Consider the following 23607-nt stretch of genomic DNA (forward strand, 5'->3'; position numbering starts at 1 on the left):
TTTTCAGTATTTGGAGGCCTTCGCGTGCTCCTTCTGGACCTAATTCTCGTAGAATTTACTTCCCGTTTTTTTTTTTTACTCTCGACTGTTGTGCTCGCCGCGTTGCGGAATAGTCAGGTGCTGTATTCTTCCGGCTTGGGAATTCCTGTAGTCACCCTAGTGTGGAGATATGTACGCGAATTGTGATTTGATTTCCTGCTCTCGCGAAACCATGCGCTCTTCCTTTTCTTTTAAATCTGCAATATCAGATGACGAGAAAGGCTCCCTGCTAAACATCACCTCGACAGGTAAGTAGCAAAATTCACTGGCAATGCATCCTTGTCGAACTAAAAACATATTTTTTAGGCGGATAAAAAAAAGTTGTTGATAGCCAAGCGGGCAAAATAGTCATGCCGCTATTGGCAATGGTCTCGAGGCAATATTTCGATAAAATAAAAAAAGGAAAATTCTTTTTCGGGAGATGCATACTTTTTCGGCAGTTCGGAGGGGCAGAATAAAGTGAATGTTATGATTGTTACTTTGAAGATAGGAAAGCAAAATTGAAATTATTAAGCAGAAAAATAATCATCCTGATAGACCCTAAACAACCACAAATTGAAAGTTATTTATTGGAACCTTTTCAAAGAACTATTTTCTAGATTTGTTTCTTTACTCACGCCCCGGTTACCGGTATGTTCTAGTGATTCTTAGTTTTAAGAGCGTTAGCGCTCATTTATCACGTTTGTCGATTTCTTGAGGTCTGTTACCACCTCCCTTCGGCATGAAATTCTCCAAGTCCGAGGAATTCAAGATGGCGGCCCCCATAGTAAATCGATATAGCAACCCAACTGGTGATTGATTGCTGACTTCATTAGTATATCGAATTGGTGATTTATTGGTGATGTCACTTATTTTGTGACGTCATATTTAACTATTCACGTGACTATGTTTAATCGATTACAACTCTGTAATAAAGATTTCATAATAACACGAATTAGAAATTCGGAATCCTCTTGAATAGTAGAACACGGTAGACACCAAAACTAACCAATGAAGTTAATATTTATACATGGTTAGCCTTACATTTATTCGCTTATAATTAACAACTTGATAGCATTATGATATAACCACGATGGAAGGATATAACTAACGGGATATTCGTAACAAGCTCGACGAGTAGAACATGCTAGAAACAAATATACCCGAATTAGGTAATATTTAGTGATCGTTACGCTTAGCATGACCGCCGTGACTTTACATCGCATACTTGGTAATACATCGCAAGGACGATAGATGGCGCTACCAAACATGTAATGATCCATACTTCAACGTCTTCAAGACGGTAGCGGTACATTTTTTTTATGAATGCCGAGATTGGTACAACGTCGTAAACTGCTCGTTCAGGAACACACAATAAAAAAGAGATTTTACTGTCCCAGGGTGCACCGTTTAAAAAACTTAGAGCACAATAGCTAAGAAAAATGCTTGGTAGGGCATTTAACAAGGGCTCCAGCTATTTTGAATGCGTGACAGTCTGGTCGACTCTCATGATAACTACACGCAATGCTGACAGTACCGATTACTTGTACATTTCAACTTCAAAATCATCGTATCTTCGAAAATCGGATAAAGGTTAGCTCGGTCATTCCTAAAAGCGGATGCTTTCGGTTAAAAAAGAATTTTCTCCTTCGAATAATTCAGAATTGATCAAAATACCTCTAGTCTTCATAATAAAGTCAGAATGACTACTGAGCCGTAACTTGCCTCAAGTCTTATTCTTACCTCCGTAGACGCGGTTTTACAGCTGAAGCACGTTGCCCGATCGGAAAAGGAGAAATAGACCTCGTAGGCGAGGATTAAGAAAATGCGCAAGATGCGTCATTCGCCTTATTATAGAATATGTTCGGTACTACATTACTTAAATATGTTATTCACTTCAGCATTGCTAGAAAGCTAAAATAACTTAAGGTATATAACACGCGAATAAAACATTTTCTTTATTAACGTAAGACTTTATTAAATTCGTGGGCGGGACTCAGATATTTCTCTAGTACCTGCGCCACGTTTTGTAACGTATCACTTTTTAGTTCAGCATGAAGCCGAGTTTACAGCACATGTTTTCTGTTCATTATCAAGGTGTTGTAATCACCTTGTGTCTTACCTTGCTAGCGATATTTTCTCTCACTAGAGAACGCCACTCAAATTGAATTTATAATTGTGCTCAAAAAACCAGCTTTACCTTAGTTTAGATCATTTTGGTGTGGAGTAAACACCTGAATAAATTGGCAAATTACTTCTGTTTTACTGTTCTGAAAGTTGTGTAATTGCATGTGCTGTTTTTTTTTTACACTCAGCCTTTCCAAGTGAGTTTTCCAACTTTGCCGGTGCAGGTAAATATTAAAGGATGGAGACGAATAGCAACTCGTAACGGAATATGACCGTTGCATAAGAGCAAGATTTTTTCTGTATTTCTCCATTTCCCACAAAAGCGCACAGGATTTTTTCCTGTAGCTGATAGCACCAGAGCAGTGTCATACAAATCGTGCAGTTTATTTTGCTGTTTCTGCATCACGTGTTTCTTAAAGTCTTCGTGCTGAACAGGTCATCCTGCAGCTTTGATAAAAACTTTTCGCCTCATACTTTGTTTTGGAGAATTGTGTAGAACGTCTACGGCACTGCAGAAGTTTGAAATATCCAAAGGTTGAAGAAGCTCCTTGCGCTCTTTTATTCGGGCCTTTCGATAATTTGGGTGTTTCCTTGGTGCTCCGTTGTATTTCTCTGTATCTAGCTTTCTAACCTGGGTATTTTTTACCCATGCTGTGCATGCATATTGTAGTGACTTAGCCTGCGGGTAGCCGTTTGTCGGCTCCAGGCAATCCGGTCAGAACAGAAATCATGCTCTGCAGTAGTATTTCCCGCGATATTTCAGGTCCCACAGTAGTCGCCGTGACGTATCCACCGAGTTGCATCGGAAGCGATGGCACAATCGCCTGTCTCCCCGAGGGTGAGTTGACACGTGGGCCACGAAAATTGATTTCTGTGTTTCTTAACGCAGCCTCTCAACTGAAACTGAGGCCAACTTGTAAGCATGGGCGTTATTTCGATTTCTCTCATATCAGCTGTTATTGCACGCCTTTAAACACAGTCGTATACAAATGCACAAACGGAGGGAAATTATCCCCGGAAAAAAATTCATGAATGTTGACGGATTCCGTCCCGCAACTTGATGTTTCATGGGCGAGCAGAAGTAATTAACAGAAACAAGTTCTGACTTTACCTGCACTTTTTCTACTTGTTAAACAGCGGTGAGGTACTGGCGAATACTTGTGATGTTTTTCCTGGAGTAATACCCTCTCCACGGTATTTAACGAATAACCGCAAAATTGTTTGTCATTCGTTTTTTTATTTCGAGGACCTTTGATGCAGGGCGATTTTGCGTAAGAAGTGCAGTGTGTATAATCAATGAGCAGTTTCCTTCACGTAGTATATTATACAACAGATGTCTATACTCCTTGATTATGTCCCTGCTTTGATATCTGCCATATGCGCTGACGAGAAACTGTCTAGATGTGGTGCATGAAGTTCGCATCGGCTACGCTGTAACTTGTGCTATCTTGAGCCGCTGGAGGCACTATATGTCCCGACGCTTGAAGCCACAAAAGCACAGTTGCAGCTCTCCACATGTACAACTGGGGACAAAAGTTTCTGGGGCGAACCTTGAGAGAAAAAACAGTTCGGCTGGATTATCCTTATCTGTGCTCAAACCGGTCTGACCGACTGTTGTGCGAGCGAGGACCGCTCTTGGGAGAAGGAATAGTACAGGCACTAACGCGCTCTAAAACCCGCCAGCTCGCCGCTCAGTTAACACAGGACCTGGGACAGGGAGAGGCGGAAATCGGAGCAGGACTTGAAATCATGTAGCCAAACCTAGTGGCTGAACAAGGGGCCGAGGTTGTCCCTAGAGCAGGCGACATCAACGCAGCTGCGGCGCCAAGGGAACCGCCGGAAATAGCGCCCGCCGGAGAGTCAGTACTGCCCCCCCCCCCCCCTTCGCTCAGCTTTGTGCGACTTTTCGAGCTAGACAGAAAGATGCTGAAGGCAGAGCAAAAGAACGACCCTAGTTTGAGGCGCATGCATGCTACCGCGGAAAAGGGCGTGGCTAGGCGTAACATCACGATACTCGAAAAAGGCGGACTGCTGTACAGGCACTACAGAGGTGGCAATGGCAACACATTTGTTCAGCTAGTAATTCCGGAGAAATGCCGGGCTGACCTCCTGAGCTTGTGTCATGGGAACAGCTGGTCGAGACAATTGGGAATTAGCAAAACGAAAGAGCGACTTTTAATAGAGTACTACTGGCCAGGGTGCTTCAAAGACGTGGAGCGGTACGTGAAGTGGTGGGACGCATGTCAACGAGTCGGGAAACCAGGAGAAAAATAGAAAGCTCCACTGAAATTGATTCCACTGATCACCGAGCCTATTCGGTGGTTAGTGATCGATACTGTAGGGCCCCTACCTCAGTCGAAATCGGGATACAAAAATCTCCCTACCATGCTGTGTCCAGCAACACAATTCCCCGAAGCAGTCTCCCTCAAAGAACAGGGCTCTTCAGAAATAGTGGACGCTTTGCTCAGCACCATTGCACGAAGCGGTTTTCCTGCGGAGATTCAGGCGGATCAGAGGACCGTGTTCACCAGCGCCTTAACAACAACCTTTTCGAAGAAGTGCGGTATCAAGCTAATACACAGTTCGGTGCATCATCCCCAGTCTAACAGTGTCACAAATAATGCACACCGTGCTCAAAAGGGGTTCCTCCCGCGTTGTGCTATGAACGGAAAAAATAGTGGGAGAGCTACTTGCCATCAATGCTTTTCGCGCTCAGAACGATTCCCCATGAAGCGACCGGATACACTCCGGCTGAGCTTGTGTATGGGAGAGCTCTACGTTCTCCTCTCCAGATTTTGCGAGAATTATGGGAGGGAGCAGAAGAAAGCCAAACAGTTACATGTTCTAATGGCTAGACTGATAAAGTTCTACGCGTGCTCTAGTGGAAGAAAACTTTAAAGCGTCACAGCAGTGGCAAACGTCTATTATGACCGAAACGCAAGGCAACGCACATTTCAGACGGCCGATAAGGTAATGATTTTGCGACCATCCAGGAAAAACAAGATGGAAGTGCAGTAGGAGGGGCCGGTGGAAGTTCAGCACAGGCTGTCAGAAAAAAACTAAGTCCTGAAAATACCCGGCAAGAGAAATGAGGTTACAATCTACCACTGCAGTTTGATGAACCCTTATGTAGGCAGAGAGGAGGTTGTAAACATGATGTTAAAGTACCCGAGGAAGTACAGGCTGATCTATCCAAGTTAGGGATAGACAGCGATACGGACTGCAGCATCCAGGACATTCTTGCCTTCTCTGCGAGGACCGATGTTATGAAAGAAGGACAGGTACGTAGATGAACTTAACGGACATTTGTGTGAATTCAAGGAGATGTTTAGCAGTTCCCAAGGAAAAACTGACCTGATCACTCACGAGATCGAGCTGACCTCCTCCGAACCAATCAGGTCAAAAGCTTATCGAGTGTCACCACGTCAATAGCAGATCATGGAGGCAGAAATTAAATGAATGCTAGAAATCGGGGGTAATCTAACCAACTGAAAGTGATTAAACTTCTCCTACGATCCTCGTCGAAGTGCCAGGTGAAGAGCCTCGTCCATGCGTGGACTACCAAAAACTCAACGCAAGCGGCAGAGACCAGCTCTATCCGATTCCGAATATTGAAGAGAGAGTGGAGCGGGTAAGTGGGTACAGTTCATCTCTACGTCATATCTGGTGAGGGGGTACTGGCAGGTCCCTCTGTCCGACGCCTCGAGCCGCTATGCCGCCTTCATTTTATCCATTGGGACGTTCAGACCTCTCGTTTTAAGCTTCGGCCTCAAGAACGCACCGTATAGCTTCTAAAAATTAATGGATATTTTACCTAAAGCCAAGCAAAGCTATGCAGTCCCCTAATTGGACAATATAGCCATTTTTTCGAACATCTGGGAAGAGCATATCGTGCACCTGAGGAGCGTGTTGGCAAGGTTGCGTGACGCTTGACTTTCGCTGAAGTCTGAAAAATGCAATTTTTGTTGTTCCCAAGTGACCTACCTGGAACACATTGTAGGTCGTGGACCTAAGCAGCCTTCAGAACTAAAAATTGAGCCCATAGCTGACTTTCCAACGCCTTGAACAAAGAACGACATCCGCTCTTCTCTGGGGCTTGTTGTGTATTACCAGAGGTACATTCCTCGCTATTCTCAACGGGCAAGCCCATTGACAGATTCGCTCCGAAAGGGAGGGCCCGAAAAGGTTTTTTCGGATGAGTCAAAGGAGAGCGCCTTTCAAGAGCGAAAGAAAGTGCTCATTTCACGGCCCGTACTGCGGACGCCTGACTACACAGAAGACTTTGTAGTTAAGTGCGACGCTAGTAATAGGGAGATGGGTGTTGTATTGAGTCAGGTCGGAACACACACCGAAGAGCATCCCATCCTGTACGCAAGCCGGAAACTGACGCTAAGGGAGGAAGCTTACAGCGCCTCAGAAAAAGTATCCGCATGCTTAGTCTCGGCAGCACAAGAACTGTCACGCTACCTATATGGATCAAAATTCATTTTTGAGACGGATCACTTCCCGCTCACGAGGCTGCGGCAGATGTCTCGAAAGAACGGACGCTTGCTGCGGTGGAGCCTCATCCTTCAGGAATACAACTCCTCTGTGAGGTATAAGAAAAAGCGAAAATGGATGGCAATGCGGGTGGATTGAGGAGGCTATTCTGAAGGGCTAAAATAAACGTCCTCTAGCTTGTATGAGTGTGTGTATGTATTACTAGCGGACCTATGTATGTTTTTTATGTGTTTCACTACTCCGTCCATTTCATGCACGGCTCTGACATGGCTGTTGCGCAAAGGTCAGCGATACGTTACATAAATAGCTGAACAACTCTTGATCTAAATTTGTTATGTTATTGCCGTGTTTGTGGGGATAAGCCTGGTGAGTCAGTGGCAGAGACAGAGTGCCGCGTCGTGTGGATCCTTGTTGCTGGGGCCGAACTGTCCGCTGTTTGCATTGTGAGAGCTTTGGGGGTTGATTTAGTGCTCCCAGAAAAGAGCCGGTCTTCCCACTCCCAAGACAAGCCCCTCTCTTTTCGGCAAGGAATTGCTACCACATGCCGACCGATATTTTCATGGCCGCGGAGGAGTACATCCATTGGTTACCCTTTCTAATAATTTTCTCACTGATCCAATACGATGCTTCACTTCTACACTTTATGCAGGTATCTGGTTTTCTGTGTATTTCAGCTTCTGGTTCCCCCCTCTTCTTGGACTATCTCTGTTCCCTGGATGCTTCCTGACGTTTCTCTATGGCCTCCTTGACATCCTCATCCCAGCAAAACATGAGTTTTCGCCTTCTTTTCTTTTTTGGCTTGACTCGCAGTCTTGTCTAGCTCTAGCTCAAGTAATCGAGTTAATTTCGTGTAAGTTTGTTCTGTTTAATTGTCCTCCAAAATTACTTTCTACATTTGTTCGGCTGCTGCTTACATTTGCTTTTCTTAGAAAAAGTTCCCTTCTGTATGTTAATCTTTCTTCAGCCTTACATTGCTTTTTCGGCTGAAACTCAACTTGATGTTTTAGTGGTCATTACCTAGACTTTTGGAGCCATGTTCATCTATGCTCATTCCCCCATTCCCCCTAACCTATCATACATCTTATGTGACATAAGTGCATTAACTATCGTCGAGTGCAGACACCTTGCCTCCAATGTTATCAGCCCTTCACACTTTTCGGTACTGTTACATACAACTAAAGAATTCCTGTCACACATATCCAGCACCATACTTTCTGTGGAATCTGTGTACCCATCCAGGTCTTCTCTGTGTGCATTCATGTCGCCTAATATGATTATCTCGCCCTGTCCTTCTAGCTCATCAATGTCGCTTGCGATACATTCTATCATTTTCCCTTTTTCCTCTTTGGCAATAGGTCCTGTCTATTGATATACACAGCCAAGGAGTGTTTGCTCCCCTGCCATTTTTACTTTTAGCCATAAATGTTCCTTGCATTCCTGTTCAACTTTTTGAAAATTCATACTTTAATGAATAAATGCCCCAATTCTACAAGCCCTTTCTGCTGCCCTTTGCTCTATTGCAAGATTATCATGCGTATTTGGGTTACAGGTAGGTTGCTCCATGCCTCTAAGATGTGTTTCTACTAACCCATATACCATTATTCCTCCTGCCTTAACTTAACTTCTATTTCCTCCCATTGAAGCCTATTCCCACAATATAGCATATTAATGTACCTGATATCTGAATTCACTGGGCCCTGGCGCTTATGTCTATTTCACCTCCTATGGTTTCATAGTTTCTTTCACCTTGGTTCTTCCATTGGTTCATCCTTGTCTACACTGGTCTCTCAGAGCTCTGGGTCCCCCAAAAAAAGCTGTGTCCAGGCGACCTATCCTACTACCCACCCTCTTGCCAGTGGCACCACCGTAGTGAATGCCATCCTGTGCAAAAGGGTGGGGCCTCGCCTCGTACACGTCCCTGTTAACTTCGACCACCCCGTATCCAAGTCGTCGACTCATTAACCTAATTAAAAGGTTAGCTTCAACGACTCTCCTTTCCGTCCCACTAGACTGCCTCTGAACCTCTGAAATTGTCTTAAGGTAACATGCAGTCTACCAGAGGCCTCTCTAAGCCTACGCATCCCCACTTTAACTGCTTCTCGAGATTCTGGCTCCTACCCTTCAGCACCTCGTTGAGACCAGCATGGATAACGACAAGTGTTTGTAATCCATGTAGTCCCCCATCACCTCCTGTGCTTTGGCCATTGCATCTACTATGCACTTCCCTGACTGGGCCTCCACCTACACCCGCCTGTCCGCCTTCACTGCCGTTAAAATGGCTTCCTGAACTCTCGCCAGGCTCGAGTCACCGACTACCACAACCTTTCTGCGCTCCAACCGTTCGCTTCCTGCTTGCGAGTCTTGCCCTCCGGGTGATGCTACCTATCTCTCCAGCCTCTGTACGCTACTGTCGCGCGTCGCCATGCCCGTTATTACCTTTCCGTCTTCCCCACTCAAAGCCTGCTGCGCTGCCGCGCTGTAGGATCGGCGAGCCTCCTTGTTACTGCTATGTAGTTCTGCCTGAGGGCCAACGGTCTTAAGGTGCACCGCGCGGTTCTCACCCCCCACCTGACCCTGCCCCGAACCGTGGTGACCTGCCGGCCCCGACTTGAGCGCTTCCACCCGCTCTTCTAGCTGGGCCCGCTTTTACCGCTCTTCGTTAAGCTCGCCCACATTTCGCTCCGACAGGTCGCACTCAGCCTCCTCTCTCTTAAGCGACTCGGCGACCTGCGTTGCTAGTTTAATCCTTTCCTCTACCTCCACCTTCAGGTAATTTTTGATTTCCTTAATGCTAGCTGCCCATCCCCCTTCCAGCCGCCGAACGGCCTCCTCAAAACGCTTACATAATATGCACGCGAAGCTAGCCCCCTCTGCCTCGGCTGTGCTCCCGAATACCGTCTCTTGCAAGTAACACCACCGCTCATACTTCTCGCACTGCCATAGCTTCCCGTTCTCGCTGGCTTTCCAAGCTCGCCGACCTATCGTGCGGACTACTACGTAACGTAAAATCCCGACAAAATTCCTGCACAGAGCCCTACAGCACACAAGCCTACGCTAGCCTTCCTACCCGCAACACGGTTAAAAAATACCACCCCTACAGCATGTACAAAAACAAATACCAAAAGCACTTAGCTCTACGCGCACTTAAGCGCTTACGCGCGCCGCATCTGCTGGACCAGCGCCGCGCATTGCAAGGGAGGGGGGGGGGGGTATTCAGTTGGTGCTAGGTGATGGCGCTACGAGTGCACTCCAAGCACGGAGAAATTTACGGGAAACGTACATCTGTAATTTAGATGCTCATAATTACTCATCTACGCCTCGCTACAAATCTCAAACATACGTTGCTGACACATCTGTCGGGTAACTAGACTTTATTTTTGTTAATGAGTTCGTTTGCACACGCTCTGGCCACAACTTCCGTCCACAGCGCCTGTCCCCAGCTTCCGGTGACGCCAATCATGAACCGAGAAAAGCTTTTGGAATAATATGCCTTGCGGCAGCTATATTATGCTGACAGCATATCCTCCATAACCAGCCGTCAATACTGCATCCCTCTGTTAATGAACATGAGGGGCGCTCTTATGTCGCTCTTCGCTTTCGCATTGCCTGCAGCAACAATGCCCTCACGCCATCTTCATTCTCTAAACATTTCCTTACTATCTAACTTCGAGGAACACCTTACCTTGTTAAAGATTTAGTTTCATCACAATTTGGTGCCTCTTAGACACCAAAATTTAGCCTACTTTTTTCGAATAGAAAAGCTTTATAGGACACCGCCGCGTTTTTTGATTCCGCTAGTCAACCGATTTATTCACTAGCGGTGCTATTATCGTACTCCCACAAAAAATGTTTAAGTTGACACATTGCTGCGTAAATCGCGGAACTCGGCAAGAGCACACTTCACAGTGCATATAAATAGTTTTAATGCGAGAGCACTACTTGGCTAGTCATGCGTAAACCTCGCCGTCGCCACAAAGCTGTGGCCGAAACGCGTGGCAGAAACGCGGCCTGCGAATGACGTCATCAGACCTCTTGGAGCAAGAAGCCATCATAAGGCAGGGGTGGGCCGATAAAGACAAAACGACTTCCGCGGTGAATAGAAACAGGTTCGGAGGCGCCCCTCCTCATCCCGCAGTGGCTACGCTATACCCTTTCAGTGGGATGACAAGCATACCCCGCTCAATTTAGCAGCGGCTGGGGCTGTACCCCTTCCTCGCATTCACTGTGCGATGTGTCACCGTCAAGGTAGACTTTATGTGGTACATGCACAAGGTGACGTGTCGGCACCGCGACATACACTAGGTAGTACGACGCCTACTGTCGTATTTATGTGAACGCGCTTGCGTCTGTTGAATCCCTTGCATCTACATAACCAGGCAAGGAGCAAAGCGTGGCAGTAGCCTTGTCCTGTGTATTTTCGTGCCTCTCTTTTGTGCTTGCTGCTTTGCGCTGCCGCTTTCCATGATGATTCACCAACAAGCCTGCACCAAATTGTTAACCGGAGGTGGTAGTTTACTGCCGGTAAAATACGGGACCATCGCAACGCAGCGAAACGTTCGAAGCGGAACTGCTGCAGCGAAACAACGCTCACCCCCAAGTACCCGGCCACAACTCAGCGATTTTTTACACATCGTAACAATTGCTAGGAGTCCCCATAATTTTATTAAATTTCTGTCCGCTTTCATTCCTCCATCAATCCCTTTCTTCTTCGTACGACCCGGTGTCGACCAACTGAAAAAGTGTTACAAAGACCTACAATCAGCCATAGATATTACGTCGACTTTTGCTTCTTCAATTGGTTTGCAGCTTTCAGTGAGCAAAACCACATTCGTGTCAGTCGCCAACCGCTGGGGCGCCGTAAACTGGCTGCAACACCAATTTGTCTCCATCTATCCGGAGCTCCAGTTCAAGAAAGTACGACCGTAAAAATATTGGGCTTGACAATACACAAGTCAGGAACAGGTATTGCTTGGCTTTATCGGGCTAAAAAGCAAGCAATTCAGGCGTTGGGTCTGATTAGAAGCATTTCTCCTAAAACAGGCGGAGCCTGCTCTCATGTTGCACGACAGTTGGTGCGGGCGGTTGTGCAACCGCGCCTCGTTTCCCCAGCCTAATTTAAGCATTTGACGAGGGCTCAGTGGGATCGTCTAGAAGCTATTAATCGAGAGGCAATGAGGGTCATCACTTGCCTTCCCCGCATTACCCCCGTCGTGGCGCTCCAAGAACATGCGCAGATGAATACACTAGATGAGCTGGTGCAGCAAAGACGCGATGCTCGCCGCCTAAAGTGAAGCCTTACGCACACCACGCATATGCTTCATCGCACTCCATTCTACAGCCGCCCCCGCCAGTTCTTCCTCCCTGGCGTTTTTTGCAGCTAAGCGACAACACGCCAACTGATCTACGTCGGACATCATCTACCCGCGCGGCATCGTCGTTTCGCGACCGAATTACAGAGCAAGACGCCAATCTTCCGCGTGGCTCTATCGTTATGTACGTTGACGCAAGCTTTCAGGCCTGCGAAATAACAACAGCGGTTTACTGTCCCTGCAAGTCTGCTCTGAACAAAACCTCCTTCCTCCTTCTGTGCGGAGATGCTTGCGGTTCAAGAGGCACTTAGCTCTGTGGCCGCCGTTCCCATGCTACCCACGGCCTGCATTGTCATTCGCACCGACGCCCTTCATGTCATGCGCCTACTACGACGAGTCAGACGCAGCCCAGAATTCTGCCAAGACACCCATTGTCTAGCGGCACGCATCCCGCAACAAATCCGTATTGAGTGGGTCCCGCGTGACCTCCTGAGCGCACAAAGCCGCGCCGATTTTGCGACCCGCCTTTCGACCCCAACCTCGTCTTTGCCTCGAGTCCTCTCTCTGCATGACACCACCCTCTTTTTGACAAGAAAAGAACACCTCCGGCGTCGCACACGTGCTCTAATCCCTCCGTGTGCGGTAACCCTCCCCCGTGGTCTTAATGCGCCTCGGAGGTAACGGGTCGGGGTTGCCCTAACTCCAGCTGTGACACGCAAGTGGCCGCATTTCAAAGATTTATATCCCCGCCCCGGGTGCCCAGTCTGCAAGAACAGAGACTGTGAGGCGGATATCCACCACCTGTTGTGGGACTGCCCGGCGCTGAAGCCGAGGAGAATTCGGCACCTGGCGTCAGCCGGACTCTCACCGGACAATCCAGATTCATATATTCATATATTGCATGGACGCAGGGTCTATATCATCGTTCACTTCTTGATTTCATCAGATCAGCTCAACTTTTTTCATTTATTTAAGCATCTTACTCATCTCTCACTTCATAGTTTTTATGCCCTGAGGCAATAAACATCGCTTCAAAAAAAACTTAAAAAGTGTTCTACGCCTTTCCTTATGGCTACTGCAATCGCTGAGTCGCCGCGGTGGTTCATTGCTTGTGATGCTCGGCTGTTGTCAAAAAAGACGCGAGTTCGATCCAGGTCGCGGCTGTCGCATTTCAATGAAGGCGCAGTTCTAGAGGCCCATGTATTGTGCGATGTTATTGCACGTTAAAGAACCTCAGGCTGTTGAAGTTATCCAGAGCTCTCCACTACCGCGTCTCTCAGAGCCTGAGTCCCTTTTGGACGTTAATAACCATAACCCAATTCATATCTCAACACAGACGCGCAGAGAGCTTTGAGTGGTGCTTCAGGAAGATTAGTGGAGCCGTAAGACTGCGCGTCCTCCCCGAAAACAACGATAACACTCGAGGCGAGGCACGGTCTGCTCGCACTGCGTGGTCACAAGGTGGGGGCCGTCACTTGATCGTGGTCAAATTTGGCTTCGCAGCATGTCGCAGATACAGCTCTCGTTGTAAAATGATCAGGCTTGAGGGCAGAGGCGTGAGCATCTAGATGCCAGGGCAACCGTTCGACGACCGACTTCAGTAGGCACAATTCAATTAACAAGTTTGCGGGAAAGCTGGAGCGGCACTTAAACTTCGCCTTCAGGTTATGACGCGGTATAGTTTATGGGTGAATTCCCATACATGCTTAACTGCTAAATCTCCACTTTACATTCATCGATCGCAAGGAGTCCTCATACCACTCCTGGTGCCATGGTGCAGCGGTTAAGCGATACGCCACTGGACTGCAATGCCCTGCTGCTACCTGTGGGGCTTGTGATACCCAGGTCGCTCTTCCCGAGCAAACTGTCGCGACCAGTCACTAAAATACCTGCCATTTGTCACAGTCGCCAGGTTGCTCACAATACAACGGGCGGGTTGTGAAGACGCGACATAGTCACGTGACCTAGTTGGCCCACCTATGTCGCCAGAGCCGCTTGATGTTCCGGTCTCTCCGGATGCGAGGCTTCAGGTGGTCGCTACCGCCGAAGCCAACGCCGGACGACTTTACCGCGAGAGCGTTCAGGAGCTCGTGTCGCGGAAAATTTGTCGTCGACGTCGTTGACCGTGAGTGACAAAACTACAAAAAATACCCAGAGAAGCTGCCTATAGGAGGCAGGTGGGCCACCTAGGTCACGTGACTTTGTGAAGTCATCGAAACTTTTCCAGCGTATTTTGAGCAAGCTGCGCATCGTGGCAGGTGGCTGTAAAATTACAGAGTGGTCGTAAGGGCTAGCTCGGGAAGACCAACCTGGCTCGCACATGAGCCACCCGTGGCAGCGGCTGCCATCGAAGAGCAGTGGTGCATCGCTCAACCGCTGCACAACTGCGGCAGGACTGGTTTTAGAACTCCCTGGGATCTAGAAAGGTTAAGTAGAGAGGAATCATTCTGCATATATGGGCGTTAACCCCTTTCGCTATGGCGTCATATTCTTAAGAACTGTCCTTTCTGATTTTTTGCCCAACAGGGGGTACTTACACTCACGCGTTAGAAGATTATCTGAGCTGATTTTTTTTTCTGGCGCCGCTACTCGGTCTTTCAGGTAGGAAAATGCGCTTCGCATGCAAGCCAGATTTGCCTGAAACCGCGCCTAATTTTTCCTCTGCCGAACGCGACACGCTGTCACTTGTAACGTAATGTGCCCACCATGCATTTCGCTTCAAAACATTTCTGAGATTAGGTTTCAGCTTTCAAACCTAGCATGCTCTCCAAACTTTGGCAGTCAAAGTCAGTGGGCCTCTGCGCACTTATCATGACTCTACAGCCCAGTACATGGACGACCACCTGTCGAAGATGACACTGTGCTCCAACCCGTATGGCTCGGTCTGCAACGAGAACTACTTCCACAGTGGTGAGCGGAGAAACCCCAGCCTGTGGCCGTACCGTTACGCCAGCCTACAGTACATCTACGAAACCATCTGGCGAGCCATTATAGGTGCGCACATGTCTTTCATTCGAAAATGTTTGTGAGCTCTTTCTGAAGACAAATTTACTTTGCACTTGTCGTTTCCATCAACGTAAAAGCCAAAGCGCACAACTTCGCCTCATAGGTCACTCTTGGTTGAATATTAATTACCCTTATTTTCGGCATACAGTCAGCACTAAAGGTAAGTCCACAGGGTTAAGTTTTTTTCGGAAAAAAATTATTTTTCTTGTTTTTCCGGACTCTACGTATAATGTTTGCCAAAATGAACCAAGCACAGGTTGCTTGTTTCTTAACCGTGTTGCGAAGCATTTATGGCAGCCCTTAAGCTATGAATCTGCGTAAAGAAAGGTGAGTCCTCGTTATCACATTTTGACACATTTTGGTATTTAGCGGCGCCGCATGGCTCCGTTAAATGGTTGAGAAGCAAAAACATTTTGCCTCGCTACTTTTGGCAAATGTATTACATGGCGAGCAATAAAAATGTGGGCCAAGAAGTCGTGTAAATGTTTAAGCACGACAAAAGCATCACAAAACTTCGTAAGGAGATTCGAGGAGGTGTTTTTGTTAGAACGATAAGAACTGCAGTGTCCCTTATCCCGTCATTGACGCGCCGATGGGGCTGTCAAAACAACGCAGAACCCAGTACGTGCACGAAGTATTCCACGCCGAACCCTTAGGTGGATGTTTACCACTTGCAGTAGATTTGCGCAGGAAGAAGGCCTTCATGTACATGTACATTGCAACAAGTGCGACCTACGGCCAGAACAGAGAAAGGCTTCTCGAAATGGCTGGCGAACAAATATAACATATAATATAATATATTATATAGCTTGCTCTGGTTTTCGCTCGAAAACAGCCTACAAGATTTTATATTGAACCGCGCGCACCCAAATTAAGCCTAATTGGAAGTTTTACAGCTTTAAAACACGTAATATAATAATCGTTGTGAATTTCACGACATTTAGGAGGTTATTAAAACAAGTTGAGGAGGACAAGCGCTTAAATTGCGCCTTAAGAGTGGATGCGGTAGAACATTCTCATTCTTTATTTCTTTTTATTTAGTTTCTTTCTCATTTCTCATTCATTCCCTATCCAATATGACATAACCGATCACGGTTACCGATTACAATCCCTATTTCTGATGACATTATCGATTACCATCCACCAATCACAATTATCGGTAATCGAATGACAACTCATTATCACGGTTACACTGCGGAGCACACTGCGGCATATCTGCAAAGATGCAACGCATTCCAGGGCGATTCATACGTGGTGCTAGCCGTACTCCTGCACGGCCTGGTTTGCTGGCTGCTGAACGTGTCCGCAACTTCAACCGCTTCTGTTTTCTGAGCTATAGCTTTATGTGAAATGATATCTGTCAAGACTGCACAGCTGCCATAGTCGTTCATAAAGACTCAATAAAAGTCAAATAAGGAAGGGTGTCAGGCAGGGATACACGCTTTCGCCAATGCCGTTTACTGCCCTTTTACAGCAGATGTTGCGATGCCTGAATTGGGAACAGTTGGGGATAAGAGTTAATTTAAATTCCTAAGTAAGAATTGGATTCGCTGATGACATTGACGTGGAGATTTTGTTTTGAGCATTTATATTGCTTTTTTGTTTTGATTGTGATGCTAATTTTTGAAATGCTGTATTTAATCCTTTTTGATACTTTAGTTTTTGTTTCGACTGCCTCACCTGTAGCTGTCTTGTGAAAAACTGAGGCAATATGCTGCCTTGGCAATGCGGGCACAGGGTGCCTCTCAAGCTGCATCCAAGCAACTTTTTTCCATGCGTCCTCTCTCCCCTGTAATACCTGTACCACTAAGAGCGAGAAATAAACTTCAACTTCAACTACAAATCATGATCAATAACTTAGGCAGGAAGAGCAGAATGGTGGGTCTAAACATTAACATGCAGAAAACAATAGTAATGTTCAACAGTCTAGCAAGAAAACCACAGTTCACACTTGGAAGCCAGGTACTGGAAGTGGTAAAGGAATATGCCTACTTAGGCCAGGTAGTGACAGCTGATCCTGATTATGAAAGGAAAATCACTAGAGATGAATTGCAAGCCATGATTAATGAGTTAGACAATGAGAGCAAAACGGTGGGCCAAAAAATTAACATGCAGAAATCCTAAGTAATGTTCAGCAGTCTCACAAGGAAACGGCAGTTTACAATTGGCATCGAGAGGCTGCCAGTGGTAAGGGAATGCGTCTACTTAGGGCAGGTAGTAGCCGCTGATCCGGATCACGAGAGTGAAATAAATGGAAAAATAAGAATATGGTGGAGCGCATTTGCAGTTTCTCTCAGATAAAGAATGGCAGTTCACCAGTATTCCTCAAGAGAAGAGTATGCAACAGATAAATCTTACCGGTACTCACCAAGGTGCAGAAATGTGGAGTCTAATGGAAAGGGTTCAGTTTAAGACTGCGAGCTATGGAAAGCACAATAATATGTGTAACATTAAGACACAAGAGGGGGCAGAGTGGGTCATAGAATAAACGTGGGTTAATGACAATACACCGAAATCAAGAAAAGAAATGAGCTTAAGCAGGGCATGCAATGCGAAGGCATGATAACCGCTGGTCATTAGGGTAACGGAGGGGATTCCAAGAGGAGGCAATCATAGCAGAGGTGGCAGAAATTTATGTCGGGGGTTGAGATTAAAAAGTGTGCGGGGATACGGCGGCTGAAGTTGGCAAAGGACCAGGTTAATTAGAGAGACATGGGAGTGGCATTTGCCCTGCAGTGGGCCTAGTCTTGCTAATGGTGAAGGTGACTTCATTAGATAATTGGTTCGATTTGTGGCTCATGGGGGTTTAACATACCAAAGCGACTCAGGCTATGAGGGCGCCGTAGTGAAGGGCTCCGGAAATTTCGACCACCTGAGGTTTTTTAACGTGCACTGGCATAGCAAAGTACACGGGCCTCTAGAATTTCGCCTTCATCGAAATTAGACCGTCGAGGCCAGGACTGAACCCGCGTAATTCAGGTGAGCAGCAGAGCGCCACAAACACTGAGTAAGCGCATAATTATATACCCGATTAGGATGCACTTTGGTGTAAGTGACATCTGCCGCGGATGGAATTTTGTTACTGAAAGTGCTTTATTACTATTTCTAACTGTAACTATTTTGAGGGGCTTTTCAAAGTTGTTCCTGTAACACCAAGTAGACGACAGTGAAAACAAAGACGCATGTGTGCTTAGACATCAGTCCTTTTTATAGTGCTCCGATTGGTTGTGCCAAACTTTTGTCGACGTTATAATGTCCACCAAATAACACGTCTTGTCTTTCAATTGTACCTTTCTTAAACGTCGCTGTTGTCAAGAATGCGACACACTGCTTAGCAAGAAGCGTGTGCCGCCTAATCAATGCCACAATAATAGAGAAATGCAATCTATTTTTCAGTGGATTTCAACAATTTTACGCAACCAGTAGACCCGGCTAATGAAACACCGGTATATAAGACACTGTACTTCATCAAGAACTGCACATCCGGTGAGTACCGTAACGAAAATAGCGTGGGAAAAGACCGATTACAAAATGATCCTCAGGTAGCTTTTATGAATGGCAGCTGTTCTTGAGCATGTTTTTCACGAGCTTGCTCTTGCAGTTTTCTTCCCTGAATGGTTAATAGGTTTTGCATACTGGCAGTTCATGCAGATGAAGAGATGAACACAGTGGTAAAGCATACTTTTGACAGATATTTAAACAACGTTGAATGGTGAAAGGAGAGAGAATCCAAACCCAGCTGGTGAAGAAAAACTTAGTATGGAACAGTAAGGAGGCATTTGTTTATGGTATTCAAGCCGTCTAAGGAACATTGAAAAAAAATTTATGATTGCCGATATATACCTCTTCCATACGTAGAACACTCGTTTTTGACCACTCAGACACAGTATTTGTCGTTGGAATGAAAACAAACATTTAAAATTAATTTTTATTAGCCGAAATTTGTAAATTTCGCTGGCGATTGTTCAGCGCGCAGTGAAGGTTTGTGGAAGAGCTTTCTGCATTTCGTGCGCCACGAGTACCGGTGATGATGTGAGTGACAGGGAGCCCGGCGCTGCCATTAGATGCGAACATTGTATCACGGCTGCACTTCCAGCAGGGCAGAGCCTTGTGGAGTTGAGTTGAGTTGAGGTGTTGAATTCTACATGGGGGGTTAGCCTTGCTTTATCTTCCGGCAATTGCTCCACCATAACGTCCCTTCTATATTAACAATGTCCTAAAGCCTGTCGCATCTAACCCGCTATGCGCACAGTCTCTTGTAATAGCACACATTCTCTAACACGGTCACCATCTTTGTACACAATCAATCCATACAGTTCATATCACAGTCCACCCCAGATGTCACCATCTATGTACATATTCAGTCACAGTAGAACATAGGCCATTGTTGTGCCACAACCCATACACACATTCACTCCCAGTGTAACGTACTCCACTCCGGAAGACACCATCTACGCCACCATATTCAATCACAGTAGGCCATAGTCCGTTCCTGCTGTCACCATTTAGAAACAAGATCCGTGTCCTGCAGAAATGTTAAAACAAGGTGTGCAGCCTCCCTTCTGCATGTCTGGTTCCCACTCGGGTAGGCAATGCCCTGAAGTGTACTTTGACGGGTTCCTGTCTTCTTGAAGGAAGCGAACATCGCATATCTTTCCGCGTTGTACTCTGTGCAGTACACAATATAATGTTCGATATCCCCGCACACACCACATAAAGAGCAGAGCGGAGACGATGCTATGCTGGTCTTATGCATCCATGCAGGAGTGCGAGCAGAGGCCGTGCGAATTCGATGTATAAAAGTCGCCTGAGGTCTTCTCAGTCCCTTGGTCCCACATGGCTTGTGGGACGCACTGCACAGGGTACTGAAATGATCGACCACCGTTTTCCTGTAGTGGCATTTCCCATCTTGAGATACTTTTTCTGACGGAATCCTTGAGAGAGCTTTATGGGCGAAATTGTCTGCCACCTCATTAGCGTTGACTCCTATGTGAGAGGGCACCCATTGGAAATATAGAGTAAAGCCTCTGCTGTGCAGATTCTGCACTAAGCACAGAGAGCTTATAGACAAGGCATCATTAGGAAATCCGTGCTCTAACCTCTGAAATGCAGATTTTGAATCAGTTAGGATGGCAACCGGTTGAGCCGGGCAAGACCCTAACTTCCGTAAAGCGGCTTCAATAGCAACACATTCAGCCGTTGTGGAGGATACGACAGCAGTAAAGCGTACGGACCACTTACAGTCCAAAGAAGGAATGTAAAAAGCCGCTGCGCTATCTTGTTCGGCCTTGTCCACAGAGCCGTCCGTGAAAATTTGAAGATGGCGGGCATACTCTGTTTCCAAATGTTCAAGTGAAAGTACAGGAGCCTTGTGGAATCATCTCTACCGTCGTGCGTAGGCGCAATAAAGTTGAAGGACGCAGTGCGCTGCTACCTCCAGTCGACGATTCCCCCGATCTGGCACGTGCTTTTGCGGCCGTCGCCAGCGTTCAGAAGCGGCTTTCTACGCGTGGCGCATAAGTTGGGTTCGAAGTTCATCGCGGTGATCACTAGCAGATACGATGCCTTCACGACCCGGGTAAATGATGCGCTTGCAATGAAAGCCTGGACGGCACACAATCGATTGCGTCCAGGGGGGAGGAAGCCGATCCTGCCATCGGAATTAAAGAAACCGTGTGACAACGCATGTCGGATGAATTGACAGGCGCTGTCCAAATCGGTTTGCCTAATTTTAAATGCGACAGCATTCAGGTTCTCATCTCACAGAAAAATTCCGCTTTCCCTGAACGAAATTTCCTGATTGGTAAAGAAAAGTGACGGGGTCTTGCGACGTCATCACAACCTTAGCAACTTCGCCACCGGGTTGTGAGCTAACTGCCCACCCTGACAGCTGTAAGCAAATATCATTATGTTCGAGAAAAAGATCACGTGATCTTGCAATGCTATTCCAACCGGGCCACCATGAAAAGTGGCAACCTGCCCACCGTGTTGTGAGATACCTGCCTTCTGTGGCACGTGGCGGTGAAATTAATTCAAATAAATTAAATAAAACGTCAACCTGCCCCCTGTGGCGCTGCGCATCAGCCTTACGAAATCTCGGGAAGACCAACCTAGGTCTTACAAGCCCTACAGGTGGCTTTGTATCCAACAGGCTCCTGCCGGGGCACCGGTGCATTGCTTAACCGCTGTGCCACTGTGCCAGAAGTGGTATGAGGACTCCCCGCGATGTATGACTGCCGTTGAGGCAGTCGTGACGTCATCAGCACCGCGTGATCAACAGCGAACCGCGAACAGGGCACCGCCAAATTTGAAAATGTGAAGATCCCAAAATGTGAAAGTTGGGCCACCCCCGTATTCTAAAGGACTCCAAAAATTTTGAAAGCAGGCCAGCTCCAGAAAATGAATTAAGGTGAATTACGGAGACTAGTGCATGGGTTAGTGTAATTTGGCGGGTTGAATTACTATAATCACATGTAATATGTGGAACCCAAAGGAAGGTACTGAAAAATTATTGGATGTGATGTCTTATGCATTCCATACACAGGCAATGGAACCGGTTCTAAGCGGAGTTCTGGTGTAAGAATCGTAAGACATTAGACACGTATCGTAGGCACCATAGCAGGCAACCTAAATGCTTTCGCATCATTTTGCGAAGAAAACGGCTAAGAAGGCCCCAAACTTTTTTTTCCTTGCGAGTCAGAGTTTATAAGTTGAGAAAGGGGAGGAGTAGCGTGAGATTTTATCGCTGATACCTTCGGATTTAATGAAGCTAGCTGAAAAACATTTACGATGGGTTGATGAGTGGTACAATGTTTACCGGTCGTCCACTTTGCTTATCGTCTGTAAATATATTTCATTGTCATTTAAGATGTTGAATCTAACCCTGGCAGAACACATTGGTGATAGAGGACATCAACAGCGGAGCGATGAATTTCGGTAGTTTGTGATCAGTGGTTGGCGGCTGTAGAAGAGAAATAAGGGTAGACCGTTCGGTGAGGCCTGTCTCATGCAAAGGAGAACACATTGAGTCCCACTTGAAGGAACATCACTTGAACGAACCTTTCAGTTAAACAAACTTTGCTGATATCCTCGCATAGATCATATTGTACCGAAGGCAAATGTCTGCAACTTAACTGATGCGCAGTTCAGCAAGCAGGGTTTTCCGCGAATCACGTATGACCTCGAAAAAACGGATCAGCATATTATTGAGGAACTGCAATGCACTAATGCACATCTGCTGCTTGATCCTTTCAATATACGTTTTCTGTTGTTGTCCAAACCATGACTCCTGTCCCCTCAGCCTTCACTGTGCTACTAGCGAGATGTCCGCCTCTATGCGTGGTTAGCTGCGATGTGCAGGCATTGCTACCGGCTGAATTTTTAATCTGCCCCAGTGAAGGAACTTCCGTCCACTGCAACTTTAAGTTCGGTGAACATTGAGAGAAGCTCTAATGGACTGCTTTTAGGGAAGTATGCATAGTCCAGGCAAGCATGCAGGAAATTGCCGAAACTTCGGACACTGATACTAGAAAGGGCGCGGCTCTCATTACTAACCTATGTTAGTATGTTATGTATCTGGGCTATGTTGGTTTTTGTTTTTGAAAAAAATGGCGCTACAAGTACAGCACAAAAAGACGAGTCGAATGGCACATACCTTCACTATTTCAACTTTTGGGTGACATACCTGCCTCAGTGAAAAAGCTTGCAGCCTTTTCATTAGGCAAACGTATAGGACAGTGCACTCGCCTTTCAGCCAGTTTTAGCCAGAAATGAAAGAAGAATCCGTAATCAACGTATTTGTAAGGAGAATGTCAGCAAGAGAGCCAATAGCGTGTCATTGGAAGTTAAAAGGCTTTGTCTTTTAGCCGGTATTTCTATGCTACAAAAACGCATTGATGCGCAGACGTCCTCTGAAGTTTAAAAGGTTTACAAATAGTTAATAAAACATTCAAGTACGCAATATATGCTTGGGGTACGCGGTATTGAAAATAAATGCCTTAGGAATTATTACAGTTTTTGGAATTTACTATGGTTTCCCTAAATAAATTGTCGGCGTGCTCAATGTATTCAAAGATATTTCACTTAGGCGAATACTTCTTCAAGATCTTAGGAAGTTCAGTTAAGGGTATTCATTACATTTGGCGAAACATGGTGAACGTGCATAATTCTTGACTTGGGCGTCCTGTTATGAACTAAAGCTTAGTTTGGACGCTTTTGCACAAAATGACAGCTTCAATATGTGTTCGTATCAGCACATCTGACACAATTTTATGACTGATTTATACAGAGCAAGACCGAGCGAAGATACACGCAGGTAAGTGCGCACGTATGAAACTACTATTTACGGTCTTAATCTGTTGCCATTCATGTACACCGTTTGGCAGCAGAACGCACAAAGGGCTACACATGCTGTGCTAGAGATTTGTTCTGCATTTTCACCCAACTTATCAATCGTGCATGCGGGTGCTAAAATTTGCAATAGTCGCCATTCGTATAACTTGTATGCAAACTTAAAATATAAGCCAAACAGCGTACCATGCGCTATGAATTGAAGAAAGGAACCAAAGAGCTTCGTAAATTATGACAGAGGCTTTAAGTTTATCACTAACCTTGATATTCTATCGTTGATGACCGCGGATGATGCCTC

The 23607-nt window shown here is 46.2% G+C and overlaps 1 protein-coding gene across 1 annotated transcript in view; it reads left to right on the forward strand.

Moving 5' to 3' along the window:
* The window catches only part of LOC144133874 (uncharacterized), a 105416-nt gene that overhangs the window by 17282 nt on the left and 64527 nt on the right, over window positions 1-23607 (forward strand). Inside the window, exons 4-8 of the mRNA XM_077666942.1 lie at window positions 249-287; window positions 2909-2983; window positions 14778-14948; window positions 18357-18446; window positions 23248-23274. Of these exons, the coding sequence (XP_077523068.1) occupies window positions 249-287; window positions 2909-2983; window positions 14778-14948; window positions 18357-18446; window positions 23248-23274 (402 nt within the window). The remainder of the gene's footprint in view (window positions 1-248; window positions 288-2908; window positions 2984-14777; window positions 14949-18356; window positions 18447-23247; window positions 23275-23607) is intronic.

The sequence above is a fragment of the Amblyomma americanum genome, chromosome 5 (genome assembly GCF_052857255.1).
Source record: "Amblyomma americanum isolate KBUSLIRL-KWMA chromosome 5, ASM5285725v1, whole genome shotgun sequence".
NCBI classification, from domain to species: domain Eukaryota; kingdom Metazoa; phylum Arthropoda; class Arachnida; order Ixodida; family Ixodidae; genus Amblyomma; species Amblyomma americanum.